Source organism: Halichoeres trimaculatus, unplaced genomic scaffold (genome assembly GCF_033239565.1).
Source record: "Halichoeres trimaculatus isolate MK-OKI-2021-1 unplaced genomic scaffold, fHalTri1.1 fHalTri1_scaffold_13, whole genome shotgun sequence".
NCBI classification, from domain to species: domain Eukaryota; kingdom Metazoa; phylum Chordata; class Actinopteri; order Labriformes; family Labridae; genus Halichoeres; species Halichoeres trimaculatus.
Genome location: NW_027437191.1, coordinates 17,012,913 through 17,029,975, shown reverse-complemented (window position 1 = coordinate 17,029,975; position 17,063 = coordinate 17,012,913). Strand labels below are relative to the sequence as shown.

Sequence of the window (17,063 nt, the reverse complement as noted above, 5' to 3'; positions counted from 1 at the left end):
CTTGTCCTTTTTAGAGGATCCCTCGGACATCGGAGCTCGCACTGTCCGAGGAGCGCTCCTGCGAGAGTTTTCAGGGACCGCACCGACCCACTCTCTTTTTCGAATGACCACCTTTATAAAAGTTACCGGTTTTCCAGGGAGGGGTTGTTAGTACATGACACTTTCTACAGGTAGTTAAAGGGAATGAAGAACTCTCATTGCAGTAACAGGATCTTCAATGCCAACACTTCTGTTCCATGACAATATTTTATTGTCCGTATTAAAATTGTGACAGGAATTCATGTAGGGCTCATGTGGGCTACATATCACACAAAAAATGTAAACATGATAGGAATGAACAAATGAATAAATTCATCTAAGAAATAAATTAGATATGTTGCATGTTACAGTAAAAGTGCATGTTGAACAGTGCTATTTCAGGATGATAATGGCACAAAAGACTTTTTTATGCACTACACTTACGCATTTAGACTGTCAGCAATTTTCTGCTAGCACTCCTTCTGTGCTTTAGCAGCGGCGACGGTGTTGCTTTTAACGTTAATTACACGTTTCACCTCGTCATACTTCCTCATGATCACCTCCTGCTCCTCCTGTGTGAAGTATGCGGTCCTTCTCTCTCCGGCCTGCTCTGACGCTCTAGACTGGTTCGTGATTGGTCAGATGCAGCTGGCTCCGCCTTATATGTGTGCACGTGCTCATTGCCTAGCTGGGTCCACTTATGAGGTTGATAACCAGCGACGTCAAACCGTGTAGCGAGACCGCCAGCTACTACGCTCAGTTCAGCGAGGTAGCTCCAAGGCTATCTCGCTAGGGTTGAACTTGCTTCGTAGAACAGAGCCCTGGGCTTCTGTGGGCTTTTAGAGATTGGTTGTGGTTGGTGTGGTTCTTGGACTTGACTATTTCACTGGTTAGCCTGCTACACAAACCACCAACAACCATAAGAACTGTCAAAGTTATTCTGAATCAATGGACTTAATGATGTACAGAAAAAGCACAGCAGTTATAGCTCATCCTTGTAACCAGTTAAATTGGCTTTAAACTCTTTGATCACCTCTTGTTGCCTATCTTTCAAGACTCACTGCTAAGGTACAACCAGCTATTTGCTCTCATCAACAATTGAACAACCTGACCAAAGCTGTTATGAGTTAAACTCTTTTTCCTCAGAGAGGATGAGTTGGCTAAAATGCCAGCGGGCAAAGACTGATAATGACAGTTTATCATGAAAGTGACAAAATGTATTAAATGTGATGTGAAATTAAAGGGTTGCTGGGTGAAATGGATTTTCTATTTAAAAAAAAAAGTTATAAAAAAGATTTTTAATCTACCATGAGTACATGAATTAAAACAAGGATGAAAAAATAATTCCTGAAATGAGTTGTGTTTTGATAACCTCTTAAATTCAGAGTACCTAGTTCATTTTTAGCACCACACAGTTAATGGGATTATTTTATGCTTAATTTACTCTTTTGAAATGACTCCTCTGAGGATTCATACAACAGGATAAAAATGAACAGAAACACATTTTTCTCCTCATACATGCACACTAACACTACATTACTCCACCAATTACTCACATACTTTGAAATTTCTATATGCTACAGCTCAGTAAACCCACAAACTCACATTCAGCTTAAACATACCGCTGCACTCATTCTCACATGCATCTTGCTTGATTGGCAGTCATGCTTTTCTTTGACCTTGGCGAAAAGCAATTCTGTCCAACCCTGTCACATGGCCACAGTTACAGACGACAGCTGTAACGCTTGTAGATTTCAAGCTTATTCTGCTCTCCGTGCAGTAGATTAATCCTTGCTGTAGTGCCTCCTGTCTGTATTCCCATTCGTTCATTCACCTGTCAGTCATTGATGTCTGATTTCAGTGCTTGAATACTGGATGTCACAAGTGCTGTTATAAGCCTGTCTCAAGTGATGATGAGTCTTGATATTCTTTTTCTTCTTTACACTGCTTGACTCTTTATTTCTCTCTTCGTCTTGATTTCTTTTTATCTCTTTCTCTGGGTGTCTCTTTTCTTCTGCTGGGGTTTATGTGAACCTCAGATACCTTTGCAACACCTGCTCCTGCCACTGAGGCTACTGCAGCCGCCGCTGAAGGTGGGGCCGCCACCACGCCTGCCCCTGCCCCTGCCGCTAACGCTGGAGCTGGTGGGTGACTGAACGTTTGTCCATCTGTGTTTGTTGTTGTGTAGTTGTTTCTTATTTAACCTTTAGCTGGAGTTCCATTAGATTTAGCATTGAGCTAATTTAGCATTTTATCATTAAGATTTTATATATTTATTTTTATGAGGGTTATGAATGAAGATTGATTCTGCAACTGTTGGGGCCGAGACAGTAGCCTGTGTACATGGGGCGCCTGCTCTACGGATTGTGCTGGCACCCGATCAAGTGCACATTTATGTGAAACTCTTCTTCAGGATATTTTTCCCTAAACAAGTCAGCAGGAATCATTCTAAGCCTGTGCTGATTTTATACATGAAAGTCTTGCTCCCTCATCTCCCTCATTGTCAGGTTTCATTTTAAGTTGTCCGAGCACTTATTGAGGGGAATTGCTTTTTCAAAAAAAAAAACACAAAACTTTTTTACCACAGAATTACGTTGAATGCTATAATTTGATTTGTGTGAGGTTATAGAGCTACTGGCTTCCCTCAGCAGAGTTTTGACTAATCACAGTTTGACAGTGGCATGACCATCACTTTTGGAAGGATGCTGTTTTGCTAATTGTAAAATGAGAAATAGGGAAGATTACGGAAGGCAGCAGCAGCACGAAAGCAGCAGAACACAGAGGGTCAAAATCCTTTGACCTTCTGGGCACTTTGAAGTTAAAGTCAAAGTTCATTTTAATATCGCACAATTTAAAGTAAAAAAATCTGAGCAAAGGGTGAAAAAATTGTCCAAACCCCTCAAAAAATTGGTCTCTGTTCTCGTGTATATTATCATTTCGACTTGTGATTGCAAATTTCTCTAAGTGTTAATGGATCTTTTTTTGGGACTGGCTCAGAGTTCTTTTTTCCTCTAATTACTTGTGTAAGTTTTCACAATGATGAATCCAGTAGTTTTTATGGATTTACAGAACTGTTCAGCAGGGGTGTGTGTGTGTCGCTGTGTGTGTTTGTTGCTTATGGGTCTCAGGATTTTATCAGGGTGTTATCTAATCTTTGTGCACAGAATGTCTGCTCTCAGATTTGCTTTTCATTACTGCTTGTGGCTGACAGTGTTGTTGCCATGGCAATCAAAGACAAAGGTGTAATGTGTCTCTTGTGTTTTGGTTCAGAAGATGTGTGCATTTTTTTTTCCTGACTAAGGACGGGCATATTAAGCTAAAATACTGTCAAGGTGCTTTTCAAATGCTGCAACTTAGGGTCTAAATTTAATTCTGGGGTAATTTATCTCCCCCTCAAAACGGTTCTGCCAGTGGGGTAGAACTTTCCCTTTCCCTAAAGCCCTGGCACTTTAGGGGGCAGAGCCTGTAAACTCAACATTGATTGGTGGGGCATCTACAGTGTTGTTATTTCACTTCCTGTCCACAATAACATTACATACAGCATTGATTCACTTGAAGAGATAATTTTTAAAAATCTTCAAAAATGGTGACACATCCCTGGTCCTGCGCTGGGTTGCTGATGGTAGTTGTGTGGTTTGATCGCTGTTTAGCTGTGGTTTTTCCCTTAGATTGATTAACTGTAAAGGTTTTATCTGATTGATGTTTTTGACATCTTTTTATATTATTGTGCTAGCCGTTTTGGCTTACATCTGGTGTATGTTGGAGCTCTGCAAATTTTCTCCCCTTACCCCCTCAAACTTCTCTTCCTCTCTCATATTTCCATCACATGAAACATTAAAATGTCTTTTCTGTTTACATAACTCACTAACAGTAATCCTTACTCTTCATGTGTCACTTTCCTTCCCCTCCCTAAAGACCCCTTTGCTTCCTTAGGCAGTAGCACCGATGTGACGTCTCCTGGTCTAGACCTTTTCAGCATGATGACAGCGGAGAGTAATAACCCTGGTAGCTCCCTGGATGCCTGTTTTAGCTCTGCTGTGCCTTCCCCCTCCCCTTCCCCTTCACCATTTCTCACCTCCACCACCATCACCACCACCGCAACCATTTCAGCTCCCATATCCCCCGGTGCCAGTGGCCCTGCGACCGACCTTTTCAGCGGTAAACATTAGAGATGTGTGTGGTCTTGGATTCCTCTTAACATCTTTTGCATCTTGCTAACCCCTTTGATGCTGCCTGTCACACCCCTCCTCGTTTTATTCATCCTATTATGTTTAATCTGATTCTTTTGCACATGTTGAAGGCTTGTTTTTGTGATTATCCTGACTGTTATAGAGGTTCGAGCATTGTATCATTCTGCACTTGGTGCATGTGTTTGTAGATATTTTTGATTCCATGCCAGACTCGAGCTGCACCAAGGCAGACCCTGCTCCTAGCGTTGATTTGTTTACAGCAGGTACCCTATTGCTCCTACTCTACCATCTCTGGTGTGCTCTCACTCTCATTTCCTGTCTTGGCGTGTCTGTTTTTTCAGCTTTGTCCTTGGCTTTGAACAGGGAAGAATTAAACGGAAATAAGATTTCTCACATATGGGTTAGCAAAGAGCTGTTGAGCTGTCTGAATCGTTTACTAAATCACTCTTTTACCTCCTTTCCCGTTACAGCATGAACTGCGTGCTCTGCGATTGCAAATGACAGATGTGCACCATATTGAGTCACAGTCAGTTTAAGTTTTAATGTGTGAGTGTGTTTTGGATCGTAACACCATCTCCACCTTACCATTCCCAGCAGATGTGTTCAGCTCCTCTGCCCCAATCCTCTCCTCAGCACCCCCACCCAAACTTGACACTGGAGCCATCATGAACCTGTTTGGTGGTGGGTAACTTGCCTTAACGACTGCTTTCACTCTGCCGAACCCTGTCCCTGAGCGCATTGTCGGGGAAAGGAGGAGAATAATGTTCATACCATCTCATCAAACATCTATGAGAGTTATGTCTGTGTGGGTTAAACATGGCAGTGCAAAACTCAAACTTTGGTCATGTCAATGTTATACTGGATTATACTATACAACACCAGAGCTTGAGATTAATCACTCTTTGCATAAAAGAATCCAAGTAGATAGTTAAAGACTATGACGTTTAAGTTTGGCTTTATAAGATTATATGTGTGTGCAAACGTATGTGTGTGCTAACGTGTGTGTTATTCTAAGTAAAAGCAATGATTACTGTTGATACTGTCAAAAACTTGCTCTCTAACTCCAAGCGCTCTGTTTGGCCTCATCAGTGTGAAGAGCAAGGCTCACTCTTACCACTTCTTTGCCCTCATGCTGCGATGGAAACGGCTCACCCTGCTCTGACCTGGCATGGTTTGGCGTTTTTCTCATTGACCTATCAGAGTCCACAGGAGGAGATGCCCCAGCTGCTGCTGCTGCTGCTGCTCCTGCTCCCGCTGCAGCCCCTGGTGCTGAGCTCATGTCAGGTAAAACCAGTCACTCAGACTTCTGCATGCATAGAGAATACTGATTTATCAAACAGATATTGCCATCTTTGTGAAAAGCTGTGGTAAAGCCGTCGATGGATTATTTTACTGTCGTTGGTAGATAGTGATGTTTGGGTCACAGTTCTGGTCCTGTTTAGGAGCTTTAGATATTGAGTTTCTGGAATTAAATTCCGCAAAGTCTGGTTTTATAGATGTTTTCTTCAAATACATGCTGTGAGGCACATTTCCATTGTGAGAGGTATTTAAAAAACAACATCCTCTAATTTTATTGTGCCATCATGTTTCTATGTGTTAGAGCCTGTTTAGTATTAAAATCCATCCACGACATTAGCAGCTATGAACTCATCATTGATTGTATGATGTTTTGTTCTGGTCCTGATGATATCTTTGTATTGTTGACAACAGTGTCAGCTTTGCGCAATGCTTATCTCACACGATGTAATCATTAGTTGGTTTCTTTTAACTATGGTCACAGTTAGTGAAATAAATTATTGTTTTTATCCTAGGTTCTTATTCTTGACAAGTGATGCTGAGTCTTTATATAATAATGAAAAAGTCTGTCAGAAAACCTCAAGATGTCAAATATGATACAGTGTTTTAAATACTAAGGCCAGCCACACAAGTTGTAGAATTAAGAATTAACTCATTTTAAGATAGTGGGGAAAACACATGAAGACAATTCAGGTCTATTGTAAACATGGATTAAGCACTTCAATTTACAGAAGCTTGCTTAAAGGTCCCATATTATGCTCCTTTTCTGCAGTTTAATATGGATCATTGATGTCTTCATGAAATGGTAGTAACATGTTTTGGTCCAAAAAGCCAATAAATCAAGCACAGCAGCATTGTTTCCAGGCTCTCGTAGCCCCTCTGTTCAGAACGGTCTGATTTAGTGGGCGTGGCCTTCATATGTAAATGAGCCACCGCTGATACCGCCCCGCTCTTCCACGTCACTGAGAGTGGCGCCACGAGCTCCGAGTGCACAATGTTTAGAAAACAGCGAAGCTCGTTTACTGTAACATTACAGGCTAAAACAACAGGCTAACTGTAGCTAAAGTTAGCATCCTGAAGCTAACACAGAGACAGGGGGACACTGAGGAAAAGCTCTTACATCTGCTCCACAGCGCACAGCATTTAAAATACTCACATTTCCAGGGTCCGAGGTTTGTTGGCAGATGGTTGGTAATAAGCCTGGATCCAGGATCAGTCTATTTGCTAGCCCTCTGTTGTACTGTCCAAAGTTAGAAAAGCAGTCGGCTGTGAAGTGACTAGCACACACATGCACAGTTTTACTGAGTGTAGCTGGAACATTTTCTTGTTAAATGAACTCTAACCACTTAGTCTTGTCTTCTTCCGACATCGGAAGCTTGTGCATTGAACTATGTGGCTGTTTACAGCCAAAAACAGCCACACTCCTCTTCAGCAGCGGGGAGGGGAGTGAGCGGGTAGGGGGTTCGGGGGTATCTACTCCAGTGGACCAAACAGGTCAGACTTGCTCCTGATTGGTCAAAAAAGGGAATGGCTGACATCAGCAAATCCCCCAAATCCAAACAGCTCGTTTTAGGTCAGGTTTTTACATTCTCAAGCACTACTAAGTACAGGTTTTGTCATTAAATATCACATTTTGTGGGCTGGGAGGAAAGCCAAAGACACAGAAATTTTACTAAAAGACTTAATAAAGTGATTTTTGCATAAAATGGGACCTTTAATTGATCTTGACCTCAGAAGGTAAACATGTACAAGATAAACATGAAGGGCGCCATCAGCTGGCCATCCTGGCATGTTTCAGTAAGAAACAACTAAAAATAAGAAATATAATATTTTTAAATAATGCCACATGCTTTTTTTGAAGTAATACTTCTCTTGGCACATCTGTGTTTACTTTCGCATGTTTGTGAGCTGTGAAAGAATGCACTTCCCTGTCTGCTCCGTTCAGTGGTAGTCCATTGGAAGCAACTCCTCTTGGAATCACAAGCACTTAACATGTCCGATGTTAATGGTTTCGGATAAGGATGCTGATTGAGTTGAGTGATTAAGTTGTGTGCCTCATGAAAAGAGGCTATGATTCTTGAATATGAGATTTGGGTGCGATTCGAACCTGCAGCCTCTTTCTTACATAACGATCTTCATTCTCACTTTCAGTTTCCTGCTCTTTCCACTGTCCAGTTTCTCCTAGATAAAAGGAAAAAACCCTCGAAACAATTGACCGATTCTGATTCTCTGGTTTTATTGTTTGCTTTAAATTCAGTGATGAGTCCCATGTCTTCAAACTGTCTCCATATATGGTCATGTTCGAGTCACACAGCACCATCCTAATTACACAACACTTCTATGTCTTTTGAGTCTGTTGGGAGTTCCTCTCATTTCTCTCACCTGTGGGGGCTGTTTATTTAGTTACTATGGTAACTGTCACCATGGCAGCACATGCCCTGCTCACCTGTCTCCCATCATCCCCTGTCTTGTGCCACTGATCTACATCTTGGATAAATGATGGTCTGCAATACTACTGCTTGAAGGCTTAACCCTTTCTTCCCCCTCTCTCCTCTCCTCTCTCTGTCCTTCATGCTTTAAACTCTGATGCTTTCATCATCACTGCTCCTTTAAAACCTCACCGCTATTTTCCCTCCTCTCTGGCATCTCTGCTTCTTTACTTTTCCTCTCTCCTCTCTCTTTCTCTCCATCTGGCTCTTGGGCTGGCTCATTGCTTGCTTCCTGCCATTTGATTGGGTGAGTTTCCTCGCTCCTTAACACGCTAATTTCCCACAGTGCACTGCTGCATTGCAGTGGTGAAAGGCAGCACGCTCAACTGCACTGTCCCCTTCCATTACTGACGCTCTGTGGGTACAGAGAGTGTGTGAGAGAGCAATGTGATGCAGTGTTTCTTAGCTTAGCTTCATTCTAGCTGTGGTGTCTCTGCCCTGACCAGATTTTCTGTACACACACACACTTGCACACTAACACACATACAGACACAATCCTCAATTTAAAAGCACTTTATTTCTTGGAGACTGTCCATGTGGTAAAAAGTAGCACTGCATGTCACAGTTAGGGCCAGGTCATAATTAATAACACGAGGGTATTTTGTAAAGCTAGCTTCATTTGTTTCTGTTTATGTTCCAAAACCTGAACTGTAGTGAGCAGCTGACAGATGCCTCCTGTAGCAGATCTAACAACATTTGACTCCTACTCACCAAACATCAGGGCTTTCTGATATTACTCTACTAAAACTGCAAAATTTTATATTTTATATATTTTGATCACAATTATAATCTCTGTAGCTCACTTCCCAATGCTCTCATCTCTTCTCTGTTGTCATGGAGACATCTGTTGGTTGCCATGGCAATCCCCAGTAGTAAGCAAGACTGACTTGAGGTTGTGTATGAGGATGCTCGGGTTGATGGAAACTTATACTGACCTCCCTCTTCGCTCCCCTCTCTGTAGTATTTGATGGATTAGGAGATGTAATGAAGCCCACTCTGACCCCTCAGGGGGGCGATGTTGATACCTCCATGGCTAACATGGCGAGTAGTAAGTAGTCTTTAGATAACTAGCAGTGTTGTAGATGTGGATTTAAACAGATCAACATTTATTTGCTTAATTGTGAGGGATGTATTGCAAGATTGATGCCACACTTTATTTCTGTTTGATAAAGAGTAGATTTAACTAAAATGTCTGGAAAGAGCTCACTGAGTAGATTGGCACATGTTCTCATCCAGGGGTGAGTTTGCCTAGCTCTGCTAATCAACATGAAAAAGGAGGAACAGCTAGCCTGGTTCTCTTGACAGTAGTTTTTTGTTTTACAAAATGTCTTTAAATGGAATTAGCAACACATGTTGAACTTTGTGCTTTAGTGATACTAATTGGTAAATTTTTATGATTTTTGGAAGGGTTTAGCATTATAGCTTCGCTAGGCTCACTGCTAGCTGCAGCCTTTAGTTATAGACATCAGTTTTTAAATCAATTAAATTTTTTTTTTTTCTCAAAGTGTTTACTTAATTACCTGAAACAACGGTTAATTTAAACTTACTTCATTAGTTTGAAGTTAATTAGTTAGCCCAGCTAATGGTTTTGGAAAAAAAAAAAAAAGAGAGAAGCTAACTCCTCAAACTACAAAGCTGGCAGTTAAACTTGTTGGCTTTCCTAGCCTTGAAAAATAGAAATAAACTTTTTCATCATTTTTGGGTAAAGCTTTTTCAACTTGTAATCCATAACATGAGCCTCTTGCTGTTAACTCTATTTTATGTTAAATGCTATGCTAAGGCAATCACTTCCTGGCTCCAAAACAGCGGTCCAACTCATGTGGTTTTGATCTTGTCCACAAAGCAAATAAATGCATCTTTGTTGATCAGTTTAAATCACTTCCTGTTGTCTCTCGTTATTTAGAATTTTATTTATCTTTTACTCTCGATAATCTCAGCTAATGAAAACAGTGATGTTGCAGTATCTCCCTCTTTCTCTCTTTCAGATCTCACAATGGGAACCCCAGCGGCCCCTCAGGTAGCTCCCCCATGTTGGGGTGCTCCCATGGTAAATGTTGTCTGTGTCTTATAGCATGGAGTGGAGACGCATGGCAGCGACAAACAGGGCATAGCAGCAATCACAAGCATTGCCTTCATCTAGCTCTCCAGGTTCCAGGTTTAGCTGTAGCCAAAGTAAACTGAGGGTGCAGCAGTCAAAGGAAAGAGAGGAAGACCTGAAGCAAACTTGAGAACTGCAGAAACTAAGACAGATTTTAGGATGTAAGGATTTAGTCTGGTCTTTATGTATATATATATAAATATCTGGAACATCTACTGGAGAGTTATGAAGCAGCAAATAATAGAGCCAAATGAAGAAGCTGTTGCCTGGATATGGCTTCTTTCTCTTTTAAGTTCTTATGTATTTATAAGCCTAAAAGAGTCCAGGAAAGGTACCTGGTTCTCCCCTGATCGTTGAATGCAACCATCACGGACACATTTGCTATTATTGATAACTCAATCGTAGAAAACAATAAAATGACATGCTTAACTCAAGGCTCCCTGCTAAAAGCTTCTCCCCTGTGCTACAACCCCCTGTGCATGTGTAACCAGTTACATTAGGATAAGTTGTGTGTGTTTTTTGTTTGTTTGTTTGTTGATGTCTCTTGTTCAGAATCAGTGTGTCGTTGTCATATTTCTTTTAGGATTTGGGTGTGTCTGTTTGCACTTTGTGTCTGTCTGTCTTATATGTAGTCTTGTAACGTCCCAACTCCTCCTTTCCCCCCCTCCACACCTGTAGACCGTACCAATGGGTGTCCCTCCTTTTATGGGGACTTACCCCAGCTTCAGCATGGTAAGACCACCAGTCCAGTATGGTCTAGTAATGTCCCTGCACCAAGTCTGGACATTACTAGACATTGACGGACAATGAGTCTCTCAGGTGTCCCTCACTGCCAGCGGATGTCTTATATTATGTCATACTTAATATTTTTCCTCCGGTCTGTCTTTGTGTAAGACTGGGGCACCAGGAGCTCCCATGATGCCGATGGTGAGGCCAGGCTTCCCTGCACCGGGGGCGACCCCTGGGGCACCGGTAACTCCCTCAGATAATAACCAATTTTGTAAGTTACATCAGCAGAAGTAGGGTGCTAAAGGAAAATGTGTCCACAGATGTCTCCCGGAGCAGCCCAGAGCCCCAGGAAGCCCCCACCACCGAGGAACGCTCTGGATGACCTCAACATTAAGGACTTCATGTAGACTGACTAACCTGCAAACCCCCAAGGTATACAGACACTTTTTTAGGCCTCTCCTTTCTGACAAATCCTTAAACATGTTCCAATCGGGTTTAATTTTCTCATCTCCTCCTCAGGTTCGTCGTTGTGTCTGGAGCTCTGTGGATGTGGATGTCTGCACTTTCCCACTGCCTCCCCCCCCTGGTCACGCCCTTCAGCCAACCAGCCATTACATCAACCATCTCTGCCCTCTTTCCCGCCCTGAGACAACCTGCCCTCTTATCTAATGTTGTAGCACAACTGTGAATGTGAACCCTAGATACAGAAAACATAAATCCGTTATGTGTGTGGGTGTGCGTGTATATCAGTGTTAACCTTTACTTAATATACTATGGAAAATGACAAAAAAAATAAATAAATGTGTATTTAGATTCATTCTGGATCTCTGCGTATCAGCTGATTGGAATGGTGGATATATGTTGGTTTCTTTGCGCATCTCCCAAATAAGGACTGTGTTGTTAAATGTGGACTGTGTTCAGTGTGTGTAACTTCACTGGCCAACCCCCCACCCCCACTCCTCTAGCCCTGTTGTCCAAACTAATACTGAGCTATGTTTATGTCATTAAAACTTGGTTGTACCTATATCTGCTTGGCCATCCATCTTCCCACCTGTCAGCAGCTCTAATTCCAAATGTACCTGAGAACAACTTGCACTGCAAACCGGGACTTATCATGGGACTGTGTTCAGTTTCTTTTCTTTCTTTTTTTTCCCTCTTTTTTTTTTTTTTAGGGATTGTGTGAAACATGCAAAAATTTGTGAACTGTGTTCAAACTGACATATGCATTTTAGACTATTTTAAATGATAGATTACACTTATTTTCTTTAATCTTTATTTTGTGAGGAGAAAAATGTATCATATATTTTTAGTTAGGTCGAATTACATTGCAAGTAGACTGAGAAAACCCCGCCTTCTTTGTACATACATCTCAATCTGTAATTAGGCAGTGTCGGATGGAGATTTTGCCCTGAGTGTTTACTATTGCACCATCTGCTGGTATGGTGTGATACTGCATCGTAGCATGCAACACAAGTCAACCTGGGATGCATTTTAGTACTCTCAGAGTGCTCCTTTCTGTGTCTCTTCTTTCACATTACTGTCTGTGAGGACGGAAATCAAAGAGACCAGGAAGAGTTAGTGTTTGTGATCAGAGCTGGGCCTCAGTCCTCTTTGGGTCCTGCAGCGGTCGGTACATTCAGTCATCGGAAGATATCAGGACTCTCACTGCAAAGCACTCAAGTATACGCTGGATATTCTGTGTGTTGTTTATTTCCAAAAGTGACTGTATCTTAATCCATTGTGGCATTAACAGAGTGTTGAAAGCAAAATAAAGACAACTATGACACATATGAACTAAAAGAATGTGGATAAATATTGTTTGCTAAGTATTCAAATGAAGGCTGTGTTGTTCTTTCTTTGGGTTATTATGGATGGCATCGTTCTCTTTCCCCCAACTCCCCCCACCTGCATGTGAGTCCATTTGAGATGCAATAAAAGACAAATACACTAATACTAATGACCTTCATGGCTCATCACTTATCTCTGTTCTTCTGTCAGCTTGTTGTTTGAAAATTTAAACATTTTTATTTGTTGTCAGCATGAACAAGAAAATGTGCTTGTGGCATGAAAATTCCATAAATGTTGTACGATAAAATATCTATAACATCAGAAAAATTATACGACGTGTAGACAAAGTAATTAAGTGCAATAATTAGAAAAGGTTAATTACTTGCTTGACTTGTGAATGTTTTCATACATATAAACAGGTAACTGTGGTGTTAACTGGAAGTGTCGCTATCATATCTATGACAAGTAGAACCAATAATACAAACACTTTGTCATAATTTGATGAATTTTTCAATCTTTCAGAATTAATTACTGCACTTTGTTTTCCTGCAGCCTGGAAACAAACTGATGAACAGGAGAGAAGACGAGACATCTAGGCGTCACTCCTGAACGTAAGCTAGCCGGACCAGACAATTTAACTCTTCCATAAATCAGTAAGCGATATCTTTGTATTCATATCACCACTTTAATGCAACATGGAAAAACTTCCTGACATTATGGTTTCATCATAAATGCAACACAACCCCTGTATGTCAGTGCGGGTCTTCACCTTCTTTTGCTACTTTTCTGACTGAACCATGTTTATTTAACGCTTTCTTATTTCATTTGTTGAACATTTAGCTGATGTGTGAGTGCTACAAAAAGATTAAAATAAAAACAAAAACAAAAAAAGAAATAGAAGAGCTGACCAGACTCTGAGAGCGGACTCCTCAGGTCTTCCTTTGGCTACATCAGCTGCTACCATACACTATAACAAAGCAAATCTCTGACTGAATCTTTTTTTACATATAGAATTTAATTTTGTTTGTGCTACATCCAAGGGCAGTATGTTGTGAGTTTAGTTGAATAAAATGTTTCATAACTGGCTTTGAAGAAGAGATTTTAATTTTAATGCAAACGTTCCCCTCATACATAGTTTAAAGACTTGTTAATTCAGTATTTCTTCAATTTTGATATTATTCTTAACCTAAACTTGGGCACAAGTTTGGCACAGAAACCACCTACAGGTAAGGATGAGTACCTTTCACATTTAAGATGATACGGTACCAATGCCCTGGTACCTGGCAATCAGTACTAGTACTTAACAGTACTAATGTTTGGTACTTTTTGTGTTTATGTGGTGAAAAATATCAATTTATTTAATAATAAAGTATAAACTTTTTTCAATTTAAGACATTTATTCCTCAGTATACAACCTTGCAATGCTGTGTTCATGTCCAGCATGGAAAATTACCTACTGTTCCACCCCATAACAGTCACAAGGATGCATTTAGGTACCTAAACATGGTACCTGTTGATTCTGCGTGAAGTACAGGTACAGGTACTTTCGACAGATTTTGGTTGGTACCCATAAAAGTACCTTATTAGGTACCCATCCCTACCTACAGAGGGGTTTTGTCAGAGCGGTCACAGGTTTACCTCCTGACCTCAATCCCATGCTGCAAGTCATCCTTCGATCTCTACTACTTACGCGTCCTGTCTCTCTTTAGCTGTCTTATCAAAAATCTAAAGAATCCAAACTGGCACAGTAAAACTGTGGGAAACGTGTTTATATAAGAACACATCAGATGAATTGCTGGGCTAATAAAGAGATGTACATGAATCTGAAGTGTGTGCCACTGGTGGCTTGGCGTTTGATGTTTAAGTGCTTCAAGTAGAGCATTTTGGATAGACATGACACTGCGGCTGGCAGGATTAAAGCTAATACACTGAGTTACTTTAGCGCCTTTGTACAAAGCTTCTAAGTCCTACTGTAACTAAGGAAGTTTCAACCTTTGAGCCAAGGTTTAGAAACATCCTCAAGATTTTCTTTAAAGTTTTATACACGCTTTGAGTCTTTTATTTCCTCCTGTGGATCCTTTTGCAGTCACACCTCTCTACAGAGACTTGGATCTCCATGGATCCAGTGGCAGATCTGAGCATATTTGGGTGGAGTAATCCTCACTGCAACATTATAGTCCTTCATACCTCCTCCCTCCACCTCCACCCACTGATGGCCTGAAAACACCCCGATCACCCTCCGCTGCCACTTCCCCTTCCTCCCCGTGTCTCCGACCTCCTGTCTCAGACGGATGTAAACACCTGCCCCTGTGGCCCCCACCTGAGCGTCACAGTGCTGGTAAATCAAATCGTCTGACTCGTTGGACACTGAACAGAACCGGTACACCACCCTCTCATCACCTGGCTCATCCAGCGGGCTTTTATCAGTGTCATAGCCGGAGAAGTGAATGCGTGTGAGGGGGGCTGTGGGGGGCGCCACACCAAGCTCCATGTACTTCTGTTTGAGGGGTCTTTTTAGCTCCAGGAGTGCATAGTCGTAGTCAGAGGACACCAAGTTAGGAGATTTATCCGTTTGCATCCATCCTTGGGGAATTTTTGTTCCTTTAACTCGTGTCCAACGAAAAACAGGCTGCTTTTTGTTTTCAGCACTACGTCGTGCACGGTTTGGAGTTATCTGTTTGCTCTCCACGTTTCCAGGATCAGCTGCACCATCACCCTCTTTTCTTCCTCTGCGCTTTCTGCCTTTGCCTCCCTTTCTCACTCTCCCTGCATCTTCTTCTAAACTGTTCTGTTCTTCACCCTCCTCCATCATCTGCTCTTCCTCTTCAGCCTCACCATCCCTCCTCCGCCCTCCTCTCCTCCTCCCTCCTCTTCTTCTCTTGGTTTTGAGCTGCAGGACTCCAACTTTAAGCTTTCTCGCACCATCTATGTAGTCCTTCCCATCATGGATGCAGTGTGCTGCTGTGAGGATATGTTTTGGGGATATGAGGACTCCGGAGCAGCCAGTGGAGATTTTAACAGCTGTAGAAAAAGGGTAGTTTGTGATGAAACGAGAGTCAGAGATGACGAAGCGTCCATCTGATCCGTAAACCTGCCGTCTCCTCCGGGTACGAGCTGGTGAATGTGTTCCTTTTCCTCCAGTTGTCAAGTTCAGACCTCTGAAACTGACGTCTGTGTGCATGCGAGTGCCGTTTTCAAACATGGTCTCATAACCCAGCATCCTCTCCTGCTTGCTCTGGTCCACAGGTGTGATATTGCTCTGACACTCTATTCCACAGAGAGTCTTGGCTCCACCTTTCCCCTCCTCCTCCTCCTCCTCCACGTGCCCTCTAAAGAGAGGAGGGTCTAAAAGCTGTGTGTGTGCATCCTGCAGCACTGGGAGCCTCTGCCTGGTCCACCTGAGCCCCTCGCTGCTCTCACCTTTACCAAAGGCTGATGGGACATTGAGGGCAGCTGCACAGAGCAGCAGAAACAGGAAGTGATGATGCCCCATCCCTCTAGAAATAAAGAAATATTTATATTAACAAAAGCCTACCAATGAAACCAAATATTTAAACCTCAAGATCTCAAATTTATGTGTCAAGAGGGAATTGGTAAGCATACACCAAAAGTTATTATAGTGCCATACTGCGATTTGGCCAGGAGAGGGCATACAAGCTCACTGACTAAACTGTTGAACCGTCAGGATTATTATACTCTAAATGTCAATTATTCAATATTCAATATTCAAATAGAGGTTACTTATTAATGGGAGAAAGTGCATCAACTGTCTTAAATGTTATTTTATCCCACTAAAATGATACAGCTCTTTTTACATCGAAAAAATAAAAAGGAAATGATAACTTTTACTATTACTCTGAATATATTAAAAAATACATAAGGTTCATCCGGTAAGACGTCATCGAGTGTGAAACCCAAATTAAAGAGCAAACAACTCTCATAAAATGAGACAGTATAGCATTAGCAAACTACATTAAAAGATAAGAAAACAGTGAAACTTTAATATAAATTTGTATCTTGAAGAAATAAATGCTCCTACCTTCAAAGCTCTCCAAAAATTGCGTCTGACTGTGTCTCTAATCAATACAAAATCTTCTCCATCCAAACAGCTTGCAGCTGACTGACGTCCATCATTTCCTGAGCCGCAGATGCTGAGATCCTCTCTGAGATCGTCTCTGAGATCGACATCCCACTCTGCAGTAAATCGTGACGACCAAAAAGGCGGAAGGGGGAAGTCGAGCTCGCGGGATACATGCTAGCATGAATGAAGTTTTTGATCATGTGGTGACTTGAGGTCAATTGTGGAGCTATGTGAAGCGACGAGCATACACAGAGAACAGTGACTCTTTCAACAGGAAGAAATTAATATAGATGTGATTCCATTTACAGAAACCAAGTCACATAGTGTTGCCTTTCAGTGCCTGTTTGTCCGGTGTTTCTGCGGTCGAAAACGTA

General features: G+C 41.7%; 2 protein-coding genes across 2 annotated transcripts in view; one reads left to right on the top strand and one right to left on the bottom strand.

Annotated features, from left to right (window-relative positions):
• LOC141802354 (clathrin coat assembly protein AP180-like) overlaps positions 1-11,637 on the top strand; it is a 28,165-nt gene extending 16,528 nt beyond the window's left edge. The window contains exons 17-23 of the mRNA XM_074685898.1: positions 2,058-2,162; positions 5,409-5,492; positions 8,955-9,041; positions 9,979-10,040; positions 10,986-11,063; positions 11,141-11,252; positions 11,340-11,637. Of these exons, the coding sequence (XP_074541999.1) occupies positions 2,058-2,162; positions 5,409-5,492; positions 8,955-9,041; positions 9,979-10,040; positions 10,986-11,063; positions 11,141-11,227 (503 nt within the window). The 3' untranslated portion in view covers positions 11,228-11,252; positions 11,340-11,637. The remainder of the gene's footprint in view (positions 1-2,057; positions 2,163-5,408; positions 5,493-8,954; positions 9,042-9,978; positions 10,041-10,985; positions 11,064-11,140; positions 11,253-11,339) is intronic.
• Positions 11,638-11,773: 136 nt separating this feature from the next.
• LOC141802353 (inactive serine protease 35-like) lies at positions 11,774-16,806 on the bottom strand. Its single transcript, XM_074685897.1, has 2 exons — positions 16,648-16,806; positions 11,774-16,105 (listed from the first exon to the last, which is right to left on the bottom strand). Exon 2 carries the CDS (start codon positions 16,099-16,101, stop codon positions 14,695-14,697), a length of 1,407 nt encoding a protein of 468 aa, XP_074541998.1. The 5' UTR covers positions 16,102-16,105; positions 16,648-16,806; the 3' UTR covers positions 11,774-14,694.
• Positions 16,807-17,063: the final 257 nt, after the last annotated feature.